Here is a 19,117-nt window from a genome sequence, read left to right as displayed (position 1 = left end):
TGCAACAAGCACGACCAGTAGAGAGAGATACAGCGACCTATGCCCTCAGATAAATCTCAAGCTAATTTTAGTTTCCGCAAATCTGTGAGGCAAATGCAAACCCTTATCAATGTTGCCAAACACCCATTTAATTCAAAGTATTATTGGGTGAGACATTAAGCACAAGGACCAATGGTAATGTTCTAGTCTAGATAGTTACCTTTGTTATGTGTTGACTCACCTGGGCCCACACACCACACTCATTCTGAATACACTTGTGCAGGCACTATGGACACTGTAACACAAATAGTCTTGCATAATTATGCAACATTTGTAAGGCAAGTTTGTCAATCTTGTTTTCAAGGTGACACCTTCAGACTGTTTAAGGTCTTATTTGACCCGTCAGGGTTTGTATGAGTCCCTCCCCCGGTGTTTCACTAAGCACAAGTTATTCCACAGAGTCTTAAGTTTAACTGTTATCTGTATCATTATTTTATATCCCATGCATTCATAATGGTATAATCTATATTCACTGTATTAGACACACCTCCCAGAGGCAGGCACGTTCAATGGTAAGAACAATGTCCTCCATATCCAAATTTGTCATTGCCTATCTTCACAGTCCTGAGCCATCATGTGGGTGCACGTTTATCTGACATACAGATTATGTGCATCTGCGTGTGGGTGGTTCTGCAAGCGTACATGAGAATATGCTTATTTATGAAAGCTATGCATGTGTGTGTGCTTCTCAGTGTGCTCTCTCTAATTGTACACGTGAAGAAAAAAAAACTGCAGATGCTTTAAGAAGTCAGAGTGGAGCAATTAAATACTCACGGAGGGGGTGAATCGTGCAATGTCAACAAGAATAATGTCCCACCATAGACCCGACAGCCTGGCTCAAGATTAAAAAAATGTGGAGAGGATTTATCCATATTGCACAATCATGGATGGCAATAATGTGATGGCCGAATAAGAATCCACAATGTAAATATAGCTGTTTTATTCACTGTGTTTGCGGCTAATGTTTCTCTCTTGATTTCATGCCTTTTCACGTTATTATAAATATCTTATTCATCCTGATTCTACAGCTGAAGCAACTGTAAACGTTATACAGTTCATGCATCTGCTCTTCAGTGAAAACATACTTGAATAACAAAATGCCTTCTTTGTTATCTGCTAAAATTAAATAAGAAAAAATAGTTCCTGGAAAGCTCTACAAGTTTGTCATAATGTGTTAAAATATGCATTTCTGCAAAGACTTTCACAACAGGCTGCATCAGTCACTGCAGCATTAATACAGGACAGATGCAGGACACATTCATGGTGGAGAATGATGCTTTTCAGTGTCCTCATAATGACAGAGACTTGAAAATCTGGGGGGAGACGAGAATAAGCCCCGGCCAATATAAGCAGAATGAGGCTGATTTTGCCATTATAGCGGCAAGCTCTTTTCCCTCTTGGATGGGAGCCTGGGCTGACAGTCAAACGTCATTATGAACCACTGGCCTTGCAGTTTGTCACTGTCAGTCCCTCTAAATGGAGACTTTGTTTTCAAGATTTGTAAAGATTTATGACATTCCGGGCACTATTTAAGCGGTGATGCACAACAAAGTCATTTTGTTTAATGCAAAGCCACTTTGAAAAATGGCAGATTCTGTGGGCTGTGGGCTTATTTCCTCCAAGCACAAATATAATACAAGGCATTGTGCCCGTTTTTTTCTTCTTTTTTTCAATCTTTCTTTCAATCAGAGGAAACACAGATGTCACGAGAAGTGTTGGGGTATTGCTGAAAGGAATGATGACATTTTCATCATCATTGTTGAGTCCACCTTTGAACCCTGTCACTAAAAATCTTTTGCAGATTGAGTTGTGGGCATGAAGCTCTAATTTAACCAGAAATTACGTGCAGTGGCAAAATACTGAAATACAAGATTTGCCATGCGTTAGAAGCCAACACACTAATTGTTTCTTCCATCTTCGTAGCAGTGTTGCAGTTGGCTTCGTCTCTCTTTGCAAGACTGTAAAGACTCCCTTATGGAAGGGATATACATCTTGTAAGAAGGATATTATACATGAATCACAGAAAATGTTTCACAAAACGTATAGAAAATCCTTTGGCAAAATCCCAGGAGATCAGCATATGCCCCACAGGCCGAGCGAGGTCACTGTAGTCTTTTTTTGCCGAATAGCACAGGTGCATCTTTCCTCTGCTCCCTGCAGGGAGATTATATGAATATCGTGGTGATTTTTCTGTAGGGTAACATTTATTATTGGGCCTCGACGTGACCGAGTTTCACGTTTGCCAATGAGAGCACCCCCGACAGCGCCCTCTGTTGGTTCACTGAAACTCTTCTGTATAAAGTGCTGTGAAGCCTCGACACATGCAGTCAGTGCAAAAGAACCGTTCACTCCCTCCAGAGGAGCGCACAGCTTTTTGAAGGAGCCAGTGGTGGGAAGAAAACAATCCAGTCAGCGTTTTGGAGCACTTTCAGATGAGTTCTTCTTCCTCGTTAGATATATCGGCATAGTTGACCGATAATTTCACGCCAGTTAAAGGAATGTTTTAGGTACACGTTTTCTACAAGGGGCAATTGGAGCAGGCAGTCTGAGCCATTATAATGCGGAGAGATCAAATCTCAATAGTTTGTCGGTATGAACGCAGCGCAGACGGACCCTGAGAAACTGCTTCCATGGATTGACTGATTGATTGATTGGCATTTGATTTTTGGGGGATTTTTTCAACACAAGAGGAATTGTCAGCTTCGGGGTTAGTCTATTATTAAAAAAAACACCAAACAAAATCGTGGATTATTATTGGGAGTCGAGGATTTTTTTGGAGGTGCGTCTTTAATGAGGATATTGCTTCTTTTTTTCTTTTTTTTAACAGTTAACATACGGCTGATTTTAAGGATCCGGAGAGGGGAATTCAACCTTTTGTAAGGTGGACATATTGGTCGTATTGGACTCTGAACTCATCTCTCTTCCCGCGGAGTCCAATATGAAGTCTGTCACTGTGTGGATGTGCCCGTACGTCTTTCTCCTGCTCTTAGGTGAGAAGTGAAATATGATAAGAATATGTACAATTGTGTTTCAATTTGAATTGTATGGCACATAGAAATTCATTTTGTCATCCGTAATTATTGCCAAGGAGCATTTTATGTTATGCGTCCACTTTTCTCATGCAGGAGTTGTTTGAGGGCACAAGGTTCATTCTGATTGCTTTTAATATGTGTGGTCAAATATCAGGATTATGTTTAATTGTTAACCATTGCTACTAACAGAAGTTGGTCTGTGCGAGTGCAAGTGCATCACTTATATTGGATCCATTCAACAACCACAGCTCCCACAGTAGTAAACACCTCATTATTGGATCATTATTTAGTCAGTAAAGGGAACATCTCCATCAGCCATTTCAGCTACACACAATTGTGTTTTGTTCATTATGACCAATTCCATCATTATCATTATCATCATCATCATCATCATCATCATCATCATCATCATCATCATCACCATCCCTATCTTAAACATCAGCACATACCATTAAAAGTGTCGTCCTCAAACGATACAACATTGCTTCAGATAAAATGATCTGACTGATGAAATATTTTAACTTCATGTTACTCCTCTCTTGCCCGTTGCTCTCTGATACTGATGCAGTATCCCTGCTCTCTGAGCGCAATGCTCAACATTACCACAAGGGGTCTCTCTTGTCATGTAGACAAAGTAGACTGTCTCTACTTTGGTGTGAAGGCGCGTCTGAATTTGACTCGTGTCAAACGACAGCACCTGAGTTCTGCTCTGTGGATCATTGTTTACTCATTGCAAGCTGTAATGTTCTGGTTACCTAGATGGGAATCAAGCGTAGTTCACATTTTTTTAGGTGAGATAATTAGATGCACTTCAATGATCAAGTCTTCCTTTAATTACGTTTATTATGAAACTGAAAGCTGCTGCATAACTGGTTTCTGAGGCGTTAGATGCACTAAATGAAGTACAGATAAGCACAGCTATATCACTGAATATTAATTAAATGAGACATAACCTGACCGCATGGAGCGATGTATAAGACGAATGTGAACCATGAAGAATGTAAACTGTTTTGCTAAAAGATACCTTTGCATGTATGGGCATGTCATAGGCCATCAAACCTGTTTGTATGTCAAACATCTAAAACTAAAATGAAAGCAGGTTTCTGATATGTGCTTGCACTTGCACAAACATATGCCATCACAAAATCTCTCACACATTCATTTGCAATTTCTGAGCCCCATTGTCTCTTGTCCCCCCACCTCTGTTCCCTGGTCCCTATCTAGATAAGGCAGCAAGTTCCTGGGATGGTCCCTCAGCTTTGTCCATGTCCATGGCCAATGATTCTCCAGGATCTCCAGGTACAGGGTCTGGGCCCGCAGCTCAGACAGAATGGGTTGACTGCATCCAGGCCAGTGACATGTGCAACCAGAACCCTTATTGCAGCTCTCGGTACCGGGTGATGCGTCAGTGTCTTGTGGGCAAGGAGAAGGAAGCCATGCTGGACAACAACAGGGAGTGCCAGGCGGCCTTGGAAGTGCTGCTGGTTAGTCCTCTGTATGACTGCCGCTGCAAGAGGGGCATGAAGAAGGAGCTGCAGTGTCTGCAGAACTACTGGACCATCCACATGGGACTCACTGAAGGTAGGAGGAAGATGGTTTTAGGATTCACTGTCTCTCAAAATTCACATCACATCATGTTTAGCTGTGACACAATTTCAGGGCCTGCAGTATAATGACACCTCTTTAAGTCATGTAGTTATATAACTACACATGTAGTCACTTGAAATCAGCACTTGCCTGTTTCATGTGTCCACCAGTCAGTCATTTGTTTCCTTCTGTAATCCCTCTTTGACCATGTTTAATTTATTTATTACTAAATGTATGATGTACAGATATATACGTACCAGAGGATACACATGCATTGCTGCAGTAGTGTAGAAGTGGATGTTCAACACTCCTCTATTGATATTATTGTATAAGACTTGGTGCATTCTTTATATAACATTTATTTGAAATGAATGTTCCGATCTCAAGTAACAGTGTACTTTCCGGGCAAAGACAAGAAGGATGTACACCACACCCATTGTTTATGCCCTATTCCCTGATGCCCTCTTATAGTGATACCCAGAAGCCCATGATGAAAAATATATGCTTTCCTACTTTCCTCACCCTCTCGAAGGTAATGGAGCTATAATGGGATTACATTAGGTAGACCTGTTATGGTAGTCTTATTGGTTTTCACTGAAAGTGTTCCATATTACCATGTAATTAGGTTACAATCGTATAGCTCAGTGGCCCTTATGTGTCCACTTGTGCTGGACGTAAAACAGCACTCTTGTTGTAACCTTGTAACCCTCTGGTTTTTACATTGCAATACATTTAGAGATCACAAAGTAGCCTGCTGAACTGACTCTTGACCCATCCTTATGGGAGCAAAAGCACGCAGCGTTTCATATGGAGACAAATCGGACATAATTTGAGCTGAAAGAGTTTCAGTGCTAAGGGATAAGAGCGCTGAGTGGGTCCTGACCCAAAAGTGACATTTCTCCCAGCTTTTACACGTGTCCGAAGTTTGTGTGACTGATACCAAGTAGCATGCCATGTAAACACGGAGGACATAATATGTTCAGCTGTTTTGACATGTGGGGTAATGGTGGTAGCGTTGCGAAGTCTCCAAGCTCTGAGCATTTGGGTCTTTTGTGTTGTGATCCGTGAAGTGATTCGCCAGGCGGACTGCTCATAGCACCAGCTACACTTCATCAGACTGATGGCAGCAGAGGGTCCCTGACATGAGTTCAAGGGAAATGTAATGACATGCATGCTCCCCAGGCCTTTAGTCTCCCTCCATGTCTTTCTCTTCATTTCCAACTCTTTCCCCTTCTAATGATCTCTCTCACTGGTCTCCCTCTATGTCTCTTTCTGCTTTCCCAAACCAACAGCCACATCAGTCAAAGTGCTTGTGTTTGAATGCATCGTGCAAGTTGTCTTGTTGTCAGGGATAGAGACCTCCTGTGCCTGCAGCATGCCCTTCGCAGAGCTTGTGTTTCTTAATGAATAAAGGCCTCTCAGCTCTGTCCTTTTTTGGCCTTGTCGCCCTCGGAGATAAAACCCGCTTTAACACAAACGAAAAGCTCTTATAGTGCAGCTTTAATCTAATCACGATCCATTGTGCAGTCAAGCAGGCTTTTGTTAACTGGAAACAATCTATGTACAACATCCATCTCTGGAAACAAACACGAAGGGCCGAATCCCAACACACCCTCTTGAAATGCTTCTAAGCCACTTTAAAAATAATTTGTGGACAAATCAGGACAATTTTAATGTAGTTGTTGGGTTACATAATGCATAGTGTAGCTTTGAGAGCTATTTTTTTATTTTGTCAGTGATGAGCTAGGGATTAAAAGACGAGGAGTAGAGCTAGGGAAGGTGAAAGGACAAAGCTGACTAAATGACAAACAAATGAGGGCAGAGATTATTAAAGACCTGTGAAATTTAACTAATGTGATTAACTCTTTATGAAAAGTAATGTCTGGGGCCTTGTAGACAAACATATTTAGCCACTTTCTACATCTGATGACTTTGCTGTAACCTAATGCTCTTATAAGGTGGAGAAAGCCATCTAGAAATCAGGCCTCATCTATAAATTGGGCTGTTTCTTATGACCCATTGACCATGCGCAGGAAGTTGGCCTGCAAGCCTGAGGGCTAAACTATTGTGTTTGTGAAGAAAAATCTGATGCCGACCAGGAATGAACTGGGATTTAAAACAATGCCCTGCTCCCAGATCAACCCTATACACGGCACACAGATACTCCACTGCCTCAGGCAAGATTACCCTATTTAGTCTGTATACTAATATTCTTTACTTCTAAAAACCAAGAGAATCTAGTAAACAGTTAGATAAAAAGTGCACCTGTGAACATGAATTTTCATAGTGGACGAACACAGTAAATGTCAATTTTGATAACCTTAGTTCAATAAAGGTTATTTTTGTTGTTGTTTTTTGTCACAAGAAATTATTTTAAGATTTTACTGTTTTGGCTTCATGAATGTGAAATGTAAAAAAAAACATACAGCTGAGCTTGGATGCCCATATTAACTGTTAGAGCTTGTGTTAAAGACTGGACTTGATCAACACACATAAGTAAGCACCATGTGATTTAGTCATGTAAAGAATAGCAAAGGTTCAAAACAACCTTGGAAATATCAACTTCTTCACATTCTTAATTTGCTCGTTTGTCCCTTTCTCATTCAGCTGACGTTTATATCATTCAGCTGCAAAATGGTTAGATAAGAAGCTAAACTAAACTAAAGCAACAGTAAGAACAAAACACTAAACGACTACTCATGATTATTTTATCGAATGCATTTTTTTTGTATTTATGATGAAACAGTGGTGAAGCACTGGGGTTGAGGTTTAAAATAGAAAATAATAACAATATGATAATAATTATCCATACAGAATAGATAATATGCTCAAGACAGGAGGGTAATTAAATAATGGTTCAAAATGCTGAAGGGCAGGAGGGATGTAACCTTGTATGTAAAATATGTGGTAATCATTGCCAAACCAGAACACCATCAGCCATTGGAAAGTTCTGTGCTATATAAAATAATTACAGATTATTGTTCACAGGCTTTAGATCATTGTTTTAAATAGGGCAGCACATGCACATATGCTTTCTTGTATGAGTCCTGCTTCAGTGTGATAACTTTACATTTGAAAGCAAACTGAAAAGTCTACCATGAGACTGAAAGGCAATATTTCTTAAATCAAGTCACCATATACACCACAAAATGCCCTGGTGGAAAGGCCCTGAAGCTGCAGTGTGCCCTGTGTCTGTGAGATGTAACTGTGAATTACATTTGTCTTAGCAAACAAGGTCCGGACACTTAGGAGCAGCATGAGTGTCTCCAGTTACATAAGTCCAGTGAGAGGGTTGAATCTTTGAAAGGCGTTTCAAAAATGACACTTTATGTGTAGAAACAATGCATTGCTTCTGAGAAAACACTTTACAGCACAGAGTATGACCACAACGTGACTCAATACCCTCATCGGGTGTTGCATCTAAACGCATTACCGGTGTGACTCCACAGCTATGATGTGGGGTTGGATTTCCTCTTGATTGCTTTACTTATCGTTATTAACTGCCTTTAGGCTATACCGTACTACCCTAATTGGCTTAAAAACCAGAGGCTAAAAGGTGTTATAATGCCATCTTGCGATGTCTTTGAGCCATCGGTAACGGTGCTAATGATGACCTGTTAATTGTGTTTTCCAAACCAAAAAATGGCAGCTGATTTCAATGCGTCATTGCAGCCGTCCTTGATAGATAATGGGTGGCTTCTGCTCTGAATGGGACTCAGTTGGTGTGGGGCAATGAGGTCTAGCACTTTGAATCCATAAAAGAAGTAATTACTTAGAAAGAAACATTGGCTGCTACACACAGCAATATTGTATAGGTGGCTGCATGCAGTTCTTTTTCAATTGTGCCCTGGGTCTCATGTGGATATAGCCTTGCAATAATGCAGGAGAATAAGTAATTTAAACGATAAGTTCCACACCTCCAACATACATTATTTGATAGCCTCAGCTATGAAACCACAGCCTAGGTCTCAAAGTAGGAATCAAAGATCTTTTGTGGGGACCTTTAAGAGCAGTTTAATTAGCTGAGCCAACTTTCACTGCAGGGAGAAAAGGGAAAGCTCCACCGGTGCTCCACACCAATCTGTTCCAGTTCATTGTGAGAGAAGACTATCTTTACATGTAATGACGAGAATACCAGACAATTTTGCGACTTGATTTATTTTCTCCATTTTCATGAATGCCAGTGATGCAAAGGTCACCCTCTGAATATATATCACCACATCATGCTAACACCACAAGTTGGCCCGCTACTGCTGTGGAAAGTTACATGCAATGGACAGTGTAGGAATGATGTGCACATCATGATAGATTTAGGCAGGGAGGAAGAGAAATGGAGAGAGTGTGAGAGAGAGCACAGGAGGTGAGGAGAGGACGGAATAGATAAATGATAAGAGGGGGAGAAAATTTAAGAGAGAGAGACAGAGAAAACCATAGAATGAGTGAGCGAGAGGAAGAAAGACAGAGTCATTGGGGGAACATAGAGGAGGGGGAGTTACAAAGGTACACAGTATTCCTGGGTGAAACCATCATTACTATGAGCAATGGTAGCAGTCACCGGCCATTACCTTAGCCATCCACTGTCATAAGCAGAACATTTTTCCAGCCTGCCCCGTATGTCACGGGATAGGGGAAGCAGGCTCCTGCATGCTGAATATGTCCTTTCTGCTTTCGCCCTCCCATCGCTGGAGACCCAGCCGGCACTCGCTAGGTGGCTACTTCATCATCAGAGGAAGGGACCTGTCGATAGCTCCTGGATGTGATCAATAAAGTCTTTCAGAGCTTTCCCATCCTCGCCCTTTTCATCCCTCCTTCTCCCCTTTTATCTTTCATTCCAAAATGTGAAAAGGATCGGTGAAATATGATGACAAAAAAGGCACTGTTTGTCCTCGTAAATATGTCTAATGATTTTCTACCCTGTAAGGTGAAGTGTCCGAGATCCCATTCACCATGAAGCTGTATAGTGTGACAGTACGACTGAAATGAGGACCAGGTAGCGGAGTTTAGATTAGCCTTTTATAGTGGAGTGAGTTCTCAGGCTCTCTATCGGAGGGGAGAGTGAGTGACGGCCCATTCTGCTCAGTGAATACTGTCATGATGTGGGCATTAAGATTCACTCCTGGCTGGAAGGTTCACAGCCGTGTTGAATGAATGTGCGTTGCAGAAGTCAACTACCATCACCTGTCATCACAGCACGGTTAATTCAATTTCTCTTGCTCTCTCCCTGGTTCGCTGTTTTTTACTCTCTGCATTATTAATTGAAGCTCAAGTTTTTGAAAAGCACACCTAGTCAAACACATTTTCATATATTTAGATTCATTATGTGGGTTGTTATCCTTCAGTTAACAATGCAGCCGCACTAATTATGTTTACAGTAAATACTCAGATGGTTAATATTGACTGTTTAAGATGCTGTAAAAATTATAGCATTTTCTATTCACTCCTGTTGATATAAAGTGTAATATGTTGAGCAGAAGCTTATATATTGGGCTGCACCTCTGCTGCCTGTTTTTAATGTTTTTAATGTCCCAAATATGTTGCTATGCAATAAAGATGAAAGCTGTTTTTACGAAAGTTTTGCAGGATTTACACCATATTTAACATTTAGTACCTGCCACCAGGTATTAAAATGCTGATTTAGGGAAGCGTTTGTGTAACTATTCCTATTAACATCACATTCACATAGCCAAAGGCATGAATGGAAATTTCAGCACTCATTTTCTCGGCTGTGTTTGCCCACCACGCCTCGCTGGACTGGAATTGTGACTTGAAATATTATTCTGAGCTAATCCAATATTCTTTTTGTATGGTTTGGAATTGAGTTTAAAATGTCAATATCACTTCAAACGCTGAGCCGGTGACTACATTTATGCTTCAACGTGTGTTCTGTTAAGCACAATTTGACGAAAGATGCATTTGTAGTATCACTTTACTTTATCTTGTCTTTGTTGAAAGAAGCACAATATGGGAGGGAGTCAAGAGGAAAGTTATTGCATTTATCTTTATGTAATAAAACTTTTAATTCCCATATTCCAGTGTTCTCTTTGATGCATTTCTATAGAATACAAGTGTGTTTTGAGAAGTGCTTTCAAGAGGAAAGTGTTCTGGCTAGCCTGATGTCCACTGACAGCTCATTTGCAGACTTTGGGAGCTCTGACAGTAAAGGCTCGGTCACCTTTTGTTGCCAGCCGAGTTTGTGCAATAACCAACAGGGCTCTGCAGAGGACCTCCGGCTGTGCTCCAGGCTGCTCAGGCTGTGCTAAGTTGTCTTTGTATAGTTGATATGAGAACAGAACTGTTGCAATATATTGCTCTTGTTTAAATAAGAAGTAATATGTTCCCAACATTTTCTGCAGCAAAAAAGGTAACAACATGAAATCAATATTAAACAGGAACAAAATAAGTATAGGGTACCTTTAAAAACCAAAAGAAGGGGAATGACGTTTATTCAAATTGACTTGGCTTCTAACCGTAAACGGTTTGCCAAGACAGTTGCTAAAGAATCCATAGGGCAGTTTCCATCACTCCAAGACTTTAGATTCATTGATAGTAAATATGAAAAGGATGAGTGATGGCGCCCAGCAGCTTCATAAAGCCCCTGATGACGAAGGAGAGGACTGTGAATCAAAGTATTCCTTTCTTGCTGTGACTAGGGAAAAGCCTGCATGTCTGTCTGAGCTGTGCCGGTCATGCTCCATACTGTCAGAGCAAATGAAGTCAAACGGAGGCTTAATTACAGTGATAAGTTGTTGCCCTGGAGCTAAAAACATCCTATCACTAAACAGCTGGGAAGAATTCTCTATTATGAATGCATAATTTGGTCCAGGATGACTGTCAAAGAGCACTATTTTTTTAAAGTTCAACAAGGCGTCCTGCTGTGGGGTTTTTCACATCCTAAGGGTGTGTGTGATTGTAGTGTGTTTTGCAGTTTTTTTGATTCTGCACGGCTTGTAACATTCATGTAAATAAGCTTTTAATATGAATTAACGTGAATTGACGTTAATGTTTTATAGGATCACCACTGTACAATTTTTGTATGTAATGTGCCTTAACGCTGTTTGATCCCAGGCTGATTGTGCAGTGAAGCTTTCCAACACTGGAAGGATCTGCCTGATCAAAATGCTAAGCAACCTCATTTGTTTTGCTTTTGGCAAAAAAATAGGGCTTTATACCATGTTGTTCTTTACAGCACACACTGTTCAGAGTAGTGGAAGAAGCATTGCACTTTTCTGAGGAATATTTGCCACTTCTTTAAAATACACAATGGCTGTGTCTTCTGCTGAAATAGACATGGAAGAAGGTTTTAGATGGTTGTTAGCAGAGTAAGTGGTAGTCTTGAACTCCTGAAAGGCTTCTAAAGCACTATAGCTTCTATAGGTAATTGTTGCAATTAGAATCACTGAAAGATCTCGAGTCCGGCAGCTTCTCCAGTCCCTCTGTCTTGACAGAAATGTAACATGAACGTAGATGTGGGCGATGCAAAGGCAACTGGGGAAAAAATAGAAATAAAGATAAATGTATGTGCAGACACTCTTTCAATGGACAAACAAAAAAGACAAACAAGGACGGCACAAGTAGTACACTCAACACTTGGAGGATTTAGGTCATTTTCTCTAAGCCTCTCTGTCACCCTTTACGTGTTCCTCCTTTCTCCCCTCCATCTTTGTCCTGTCTCCATTTTTCTCTTCTTTTTGTCTCTGATCTACTCTTTTTTCAAACACACATACAATTCTCAACGGTGCCAAGTGTCAATAGCTATATGCTCAGGGAATGGCCAGCTGAGCTGTTCCAGCTTGTTATGGTTGTCAATATTGTTTAAAAGGGGAAATGTAGAACAAGTCATCAAGAAATATCTAATGTACACAAGTCTATGGTTGGGTTTCTCTGTGGACAAAATATGATAGAAAATTCCCTTTAGTTATTCTCTTTTCCTCTAATGATCTCACTTTAGTCATTCCTTTTTACCGTGTGCCAGTATATACAAACCTTCTGTGGACAAATTCAACTTTTAGTGAGTTAGCAACATATCTGATGTTACGGAATATTTGATGATACCGGATACATGGATAACACTGAACTCTATACTGATAAATACACAAACACACGCACACACACACACACACACACACGCACACACACACACACACACACGCACACACACACAAACACACACACACACACACACACACACACACACACACACACACACACACATACACAGGACAAGACAACATTTTCTTGCTTCATCCTTTTAGTAAGCATCCAAGTAGGATGTCGATAAACAAAATGTACTATATAAATTGATTGTATCTACCGAGCAGCGCAATCTTATACCGACAGGTTTCAGATTTTCTCATTTGTAGCAGCGGGCCTCCAAACCTTCCTCACAACACCCTCCCTGTGTTTCTGTTGGGATCAGAATGCAAAGCTATTACACACTGGAGGGTTTGTCTCAATCACACCGAATGGCTATGAATTTTAAATGTGGGAGTAGGGCCTACAGAGAAGCAGGCACATGGGAGAGACTCAGTCAGTTGAGTGCTAATTAGATTTTAATTTTTTCTTCTTTTTTTTACAAACAGCTCTGGGAACATTGTTAGCAGGGAAGATGCATTGCTCGTGCTTTAGTCTTTCGGCTATGATCAAGATGAACATCCTGTTTTCCATATGAAAACCCCCCCAACTCAGTCAGTTGTTGGTCTGCCAGTCCAATACATAGAAATTACATCATACAAATCTAATTTTTTACAGTGTTTCCATGAGGAACATAAACTGAATTGCCTTTCTGTTCGAGTGTGTTCTTTCAGAGAGGGATGAGTGGAGAATGAATTCTTGCACATTGCTAAATTTACTATGTATGAATAGATTATTGAAACACAAAGTTTGGTGCCAAAAGCTTAGCCTGCAGGTGGGTGGTTGGGCACAGTAATTCATTTGATGGGGCATGACCTTCGAAAGCCGTCTCCTAGATTGCACTCCATTTTCTGTTCTTTGGAAATGCTCAAATGCTCTGCTTGAAAGGTAACGTCAACCATTTGATTGATAATGAATCTTTACTTTTGTTTCAGGTGGAGACATGGATGACTCATCCCCGTATGAACCCGTAGCACCAAACCGACACCCTGATGCGTTCCGCTTGGCCTCCATCTCTTCAGGTATCACAGGTTTGATTTGAACTCAGCTCTTTGTGGTTTATCATGTGAGTGGAACTATGCATTCTGGAGATGGTGAAATGGAGGTTCTGTGATAAATAACAGCGTAGAGGCTAAAAAGCCTGTGCTGATCTTTCCGCACTGGCATTCCACCAGTCAACTGTCCTGAATGAATTGGGCGCTTTTCTTTTAATGTTTCTTGGGACCTACGCCGATTGTTGTGAGGTAATCCATATACTCTCAGTGTATTACCCCACATTTTCCCAGCTATTGATTTAGCTTTCAGTTCGATTTCCTATTTGGTTTACTAATTAAACAGCCCAGCACTCACCAGGGGAGCTATAGCCTGTTTTTTTAATTTACTGGCTATTGCCTTCATGCTATCACTAATCAATGCAGATCTTATTATAAAACACAGCTACAATGGTCAATGCAGTGCTGAGGAGCAAGTTATACAATAGGTGTGATGGGACACTGGCACGACGCCTGTCCATTGCCAAAGCTATAGGCTGCAGTCACTTGAACATTCAATCGTTTTCTTTCATCTTGTTCTGACAGAAATTTCCAGAGGATGTTCTCTTCTATGTATTTATGATTTTTGTTTGCCAAAAGCAATCTACAAACGCTGAAGCCAACTCATTTCCTTTTCTTTTGGCGGATGTATCTTGCTTTGTTTTATAACTGGGAGGTACAAGAAAGACAAGCTTTTTGTATAATCCCCTTAGCTTGAAATCAGCAATGTATCACTTGTTTTTGAAAATGCGACTGTTTGATATTTTGAAAGAAGCAGAGAGTATCAGGATACATATGAAAAATTGCAGGCTTTGATTATTTTTGAGTTTTGATAAAACTACAATTCCTGATATAGTGCATATTCATCTAGAAAGCATTCTGAAAGCGCATTCTTCTGTCAAGACAGCAAAATCCTCAACATTGTTTACTTTAGCTGTTTAGAAGCTGCATCTGGATTTGAGATCTGCACCAACAATATTTATAGTTAACGATCATGCTGATTAATGATTGGTATTTTTAGGGCTTTGTACAAGGATACATTTTAAAGTTGGTAAGACTCATGACCACTGAGTTATTATCATTTCAATCTATATATGTTGTTGTAGTTATATAGTTGAAATGCCATTAAATATTGCAAAAACAATTCAGAACCAAAGCAGTATGTGCTCCCATAATTTAAATATAGCTGCAGTCGCACCATGTGCTTAAGAAATGTGGCCATAAAATAAGATAAGATGAAATAAGATAATCCTTTATTAGTCCCTCAGTGTGGAAATTACAGGATTAGAGCAGCATTTCTCACAAGTGAATAAAAGAATAATAAAATAGAAACAAGTAATATAAATAAATATAAATAAGCAGTAAAACAGTAGAATATTAATATACAGACTGAATAGATAAGTATATATAAAAAAGTACTTAAACGTATTGCATGTAATATTGCACCAGGTGAATGCTAAAGTGACCAAGTTCAGTTGAAGTGTTCGATTGTCAAAGTGGTCTACTGGGAGCTCAGTGTGTTATGGAGCCTGACCGCAGCGGGAAGAAAAGACTTGCGGTACCTCTCTCTCAGACACCGGGGATGAATCAGCTGGTGACTGAAGGAGCTGTGCAGAGCTACCAGAGTGTCCTGCATGGGGTGGGAGGCGTGGCTCATCATGGATGAGAGCTTCGTCATCATCCTCCTGTCCCCCACCACCTCCACGGTATCCAGAGGACGCCCCAGCACGCTGCTGGCCTTCTTTACCAGCTTGTCAAGTCTCCTCCTGTCAGCTGCAGTGATGCTGCTGCTCCAGAAGACCACTCCATAAAAGATGGCTGATGCCACCACAGAGTCAAAGAAGGTCTTCAGGAGTTCTCCCTGCACCCCAAAAGACCTCAGTCTCCTCAGCAGAAAGAGTCTGCTCTGTTCCTTTTTATAAAGTGCGTGTATGTGGTCGGACCAGTCCAATTTGTTGTTCAAGTGAACACCCAGGTACTTATAAGATTTGACGATCTCAATGTCCAGTCCCTGGATGCTCACCGGTACCGGGCGTTTACCCCGGCGGAAGTCCACCACCAGCTCTTTGGTTTTACTGGAGTTTATTTGGAGGCGGTTCCGCTGGCACCATCCTAAAAAGTCCTGATTTAGTTCTCTGTATTCCCTGTCGTCATCGGTGGAAATGAGGCCGACGATTGACGAGTCGTCAGAGAACATTTGCAGGTGGCAGTTTGCAGAGTTGTGGTTGAAGTCCGAGGTGTATATGGAGAAGAGGAATGGAGCCAGAACGGTTCCTTGTGGGGCTCCCGTGCTGCAGGACACCCGATCTCACTCGCACTCCCGTATCCGCACATACTGTGGACGGTTGGTGAGGTAGTCCAGGATACATGCAATCAGGTGGTGGTCCACCCCGGTCTGCTCCAGCTTGTCCCTCAGAAGTAAAGGCTGGATGGTGTTGAAGGCACTGGAGAAGTCGTAGAACATGGCTCTCAAAGTGCTTCCAGCCTTTTCCAGGTGAGAGAGGCATCTCTGCAGCAGGAAGATGACGGCGTCATCTACCCCGATGCCAGACTGGTAGGCGAACTGAAGTGGGTCCAGGGATGAACTCACCAGAGGGCGGAGATGAACAAGGACCAGCCTCTCCAGGGTCTTCATCAGGTGGGCTGTCAACACTACCGGCCGGTAGCTGTTGAGGTCCTTGGGCCGCGGGGTCTTTGGTACCGGTACCACGCAGGACGTCTTCCATAGTTGTGGTACTTTCCCCAGTCTCAAGCTCAAGTTGAAGATGTGCTCTGCTATCCCGCACAGCTGGTCTGCGCAGGATTTGAGGAGCCTTGAGCTGATGCCGTCTGGAACCGTGGCCTTCCTAAGTCAAGATTTTCAATGATTAAGCAAGCAGTTTTTAAGTATGCAATATCAAAACACGGGAAACATATTTTCATTCTAAATTGTGTTGTGAGACAAATTTGGTAGAAACTGGATGACATTTGTGGTTAAAATAAAAAAACACAGATATTTGAAATGTTGGAAAATCTGTGTAATATGCATGGGTATGATCCAGTTCAGGATTAGTGAGTGAATACATAAAATACTTTCTAAATGGTGTTGTTGGTGTATGTTTATCACTTTTGAGATGCCCTGCTAACAAACATTCAAGCGAGATAATAATCAAAGTACAGACACTCTTTAGCCAGTGTAAAAATGCAATTGCTCTGGTAAAACAAGGAGCGCAGCACAGTGTACCTAGACATATTAAGATACAACAGGGGACTCATTACTGCATCCATTTTGCTTCAGCTGTTTCTTCCATTCTCTCCAAGGTGAAAAATTGGATTTGCTCTCTGAAATCGCTTTAGCCGCAAGCTTTCCTCATTATTTATCAATTCTGAGGACAGATTAATTAATTGGGGCACTGAGAGAAAACCACAGCAAATGGATAAGTAATTATACACTTGTTTTATGAAAATATTCCTCACTTCGATAACTAAACCACATAAAAGTATTAATAATCCCATCTACAAATGTTAAACTGCATAGAGACCTGGGGAATATATGATATCTGGTTGGTTGATGAGGACAGGGAAATGTATACTCTCCAAGAGGAAAGGTAGGAAATGGAAAAATAATCTCTGCTACTTTAAAAGTTTTTGTCTGGAGAGAGATAAGGGACATACGTTGTAAAAGAAATGAAAAAGAATGATATACTACTGCATGCACTCATGCATACACACATTCTCACTCTGAAGTTTAAATTAAACAGAACATATGGAGAATCAGTTTCTGCATTGCCCCAAGTGATACCTGCAAAACTATTTCACACAGGCTTCTCCTTCTAATGGGACTGTGTCTCATTTTAGCATATCTTCAAACTGAAAATTAGTATGCACTGTACACACAGTGTGGTCCGTCCCTTAAATGAGGGCAGAGGCTACCCTTCCGTGACCACGATACTTGCTTCTTCCTGTCCTGGCTTCGCTGGCACTGTGCACCTGCGTCAGCAGTGTTTCATCACCTCAATTCTCATCACAGTTGCATCAAGGGCTGACTGCAGTGTCCTCATCGACATCATTCAACTCTTCCATTGGCTTCTTTGCTGTTATGGCGGCGAGGCCTTGTGGGGTCTCTCGCGCCACATCTACCACCACTTAAGGGCGAGGGTGTGGTTTGTGTTGTAACAAGGTGGACTTCCTTTAGTGTCACAAAAGAAACAAGAAACGAACAATCAAACATATGACTAGCCATTTTGCTTCTCACACTGACTAGTTAATAACTTTGAGAAGATGTTTAAGATAGCTGTGAATGAGCCAGCCAGTCACCAGGTTGTATGAACACTTATTATGGCCCTGATTCTCTGGTTTAGAGACACAGACAATTATGTATTCCAAAAGCAGCCCTACAAGAGCGGCATATTCTCCTAGATCTTTCCATGATACTGCTTCAAACAGATAGTACACAGTTTGCGCTGTGCTCGCCACCGGGTTCATCGTGCATTACTGCACTCCGCGATCAAAGTTTAACCAGATTTTAAAAAGCCGCTTCGGCGCCACTTAAGTTATTGGAAATAATGGGTTTCAGTGCAGTGGTGCTGTTGCCACATTGTTTGTGAAGAGCCCAATAGGCTTCGAAACGTGTTACTCATCTTATGAAAGAAGGGCAGTGACAGAAATATTCTTCCACCTTTTGGCCCACTGTCACATGCTGCACACCTGCCCACCTGTCTACATTCTGCTTTAGCAGTCTGGTTATTGGGTGTTGCTCTCTCCTGTGACCTGTGACTCTTTATCGCTATGTCATGCTGTCAGTGTCAGGGCATAGGGCATGGTTATCTGATAGATGATGGAGATGATAGATGGAAAGAGAGTAAAGGTTATATAGGCAAGCAAACATGTGAATAGGACAATACTGAAAGCTAGCTGGAAGTGAGTTCTGGAAACCAGCAAGTGGGAATGCAGTAAAAAAAAAAAAAACACTGGTGTTGTCTAGTGGGATTGCTGTTGACAGCTCCAGTAAGCATAGTACAATCAGTACCCACAACTAGTAACACAGCCTGAAATATGATAATGGTTACGTGTTGTAAACCTATAGCTCTCTTCACACATGTAGGTAGGGCTTTGTAGCAAATCTCCCTCGTTAAAACTTACAGCTGCCATAATCACATTCTGATACCAGCAATATCCTTGAAGAGCAATGTACTAGCTCAAGATTCATTGTTACTGCAAGCATACTTGTTACATACATCAGATAAAAAGTGAATGAGACATGGAGGAACACAGAGAGAAAGAAAGATAATGTGTTACATTACTTTTTCATCAACGTTT

The 19,117-nt window shown here is 41.2% G+C and overlaps 1 protein-coding gene across 1 annotated transcript in view; it reads left to right on the top strand.

The window, feature by feature from the left end:
• Positions 1-2,977: 2,977 nt before the first annotated feature.
• The window catches only part of LOC306740590 (GDNF family receptor alpha-2-like), a gene marked incomplete at its 5' end in the record, with an annotated part of 44,977 nt that continues 28,837 nt past the window's right edge, over positions 2,978-19,117 (top strand). Inside the window, 3 exons of the mRNA XM_079222808.1 lie at positions 2,978-3,029; positions 4,296-4,652; positions 13,724-13,810. Of these exons, the coding sequence (XP_079078934.1) occupies positions 2,978-3,029; positions 4,296-4,652; positions 13,724-13,810 (496 nt within the window). The remainder of the gene's footprint in view (positions 3,030-4,295; positions 4,653-13,723; positions 13,811-19,117) is intronic.

The sequence above is a fragment of the Taurulus bubalis genome (assembly GCF_910589615.1).
Source record: "Taurulus bubalis genome assembly, chromosome: 8".
Taxonomy (NCBI): domain Eukaryota; kingdom Metazoa; phylum Chordata; class Actinopteri; order Perciformes; family Cottidae; genus Taurulus; species Taurulus bubalis.
The sequence above is the reverse complement of the archived record's forward strand: the minus strand, read 5'-3'. Positions and strand labels throughout refer to the sequence as shown.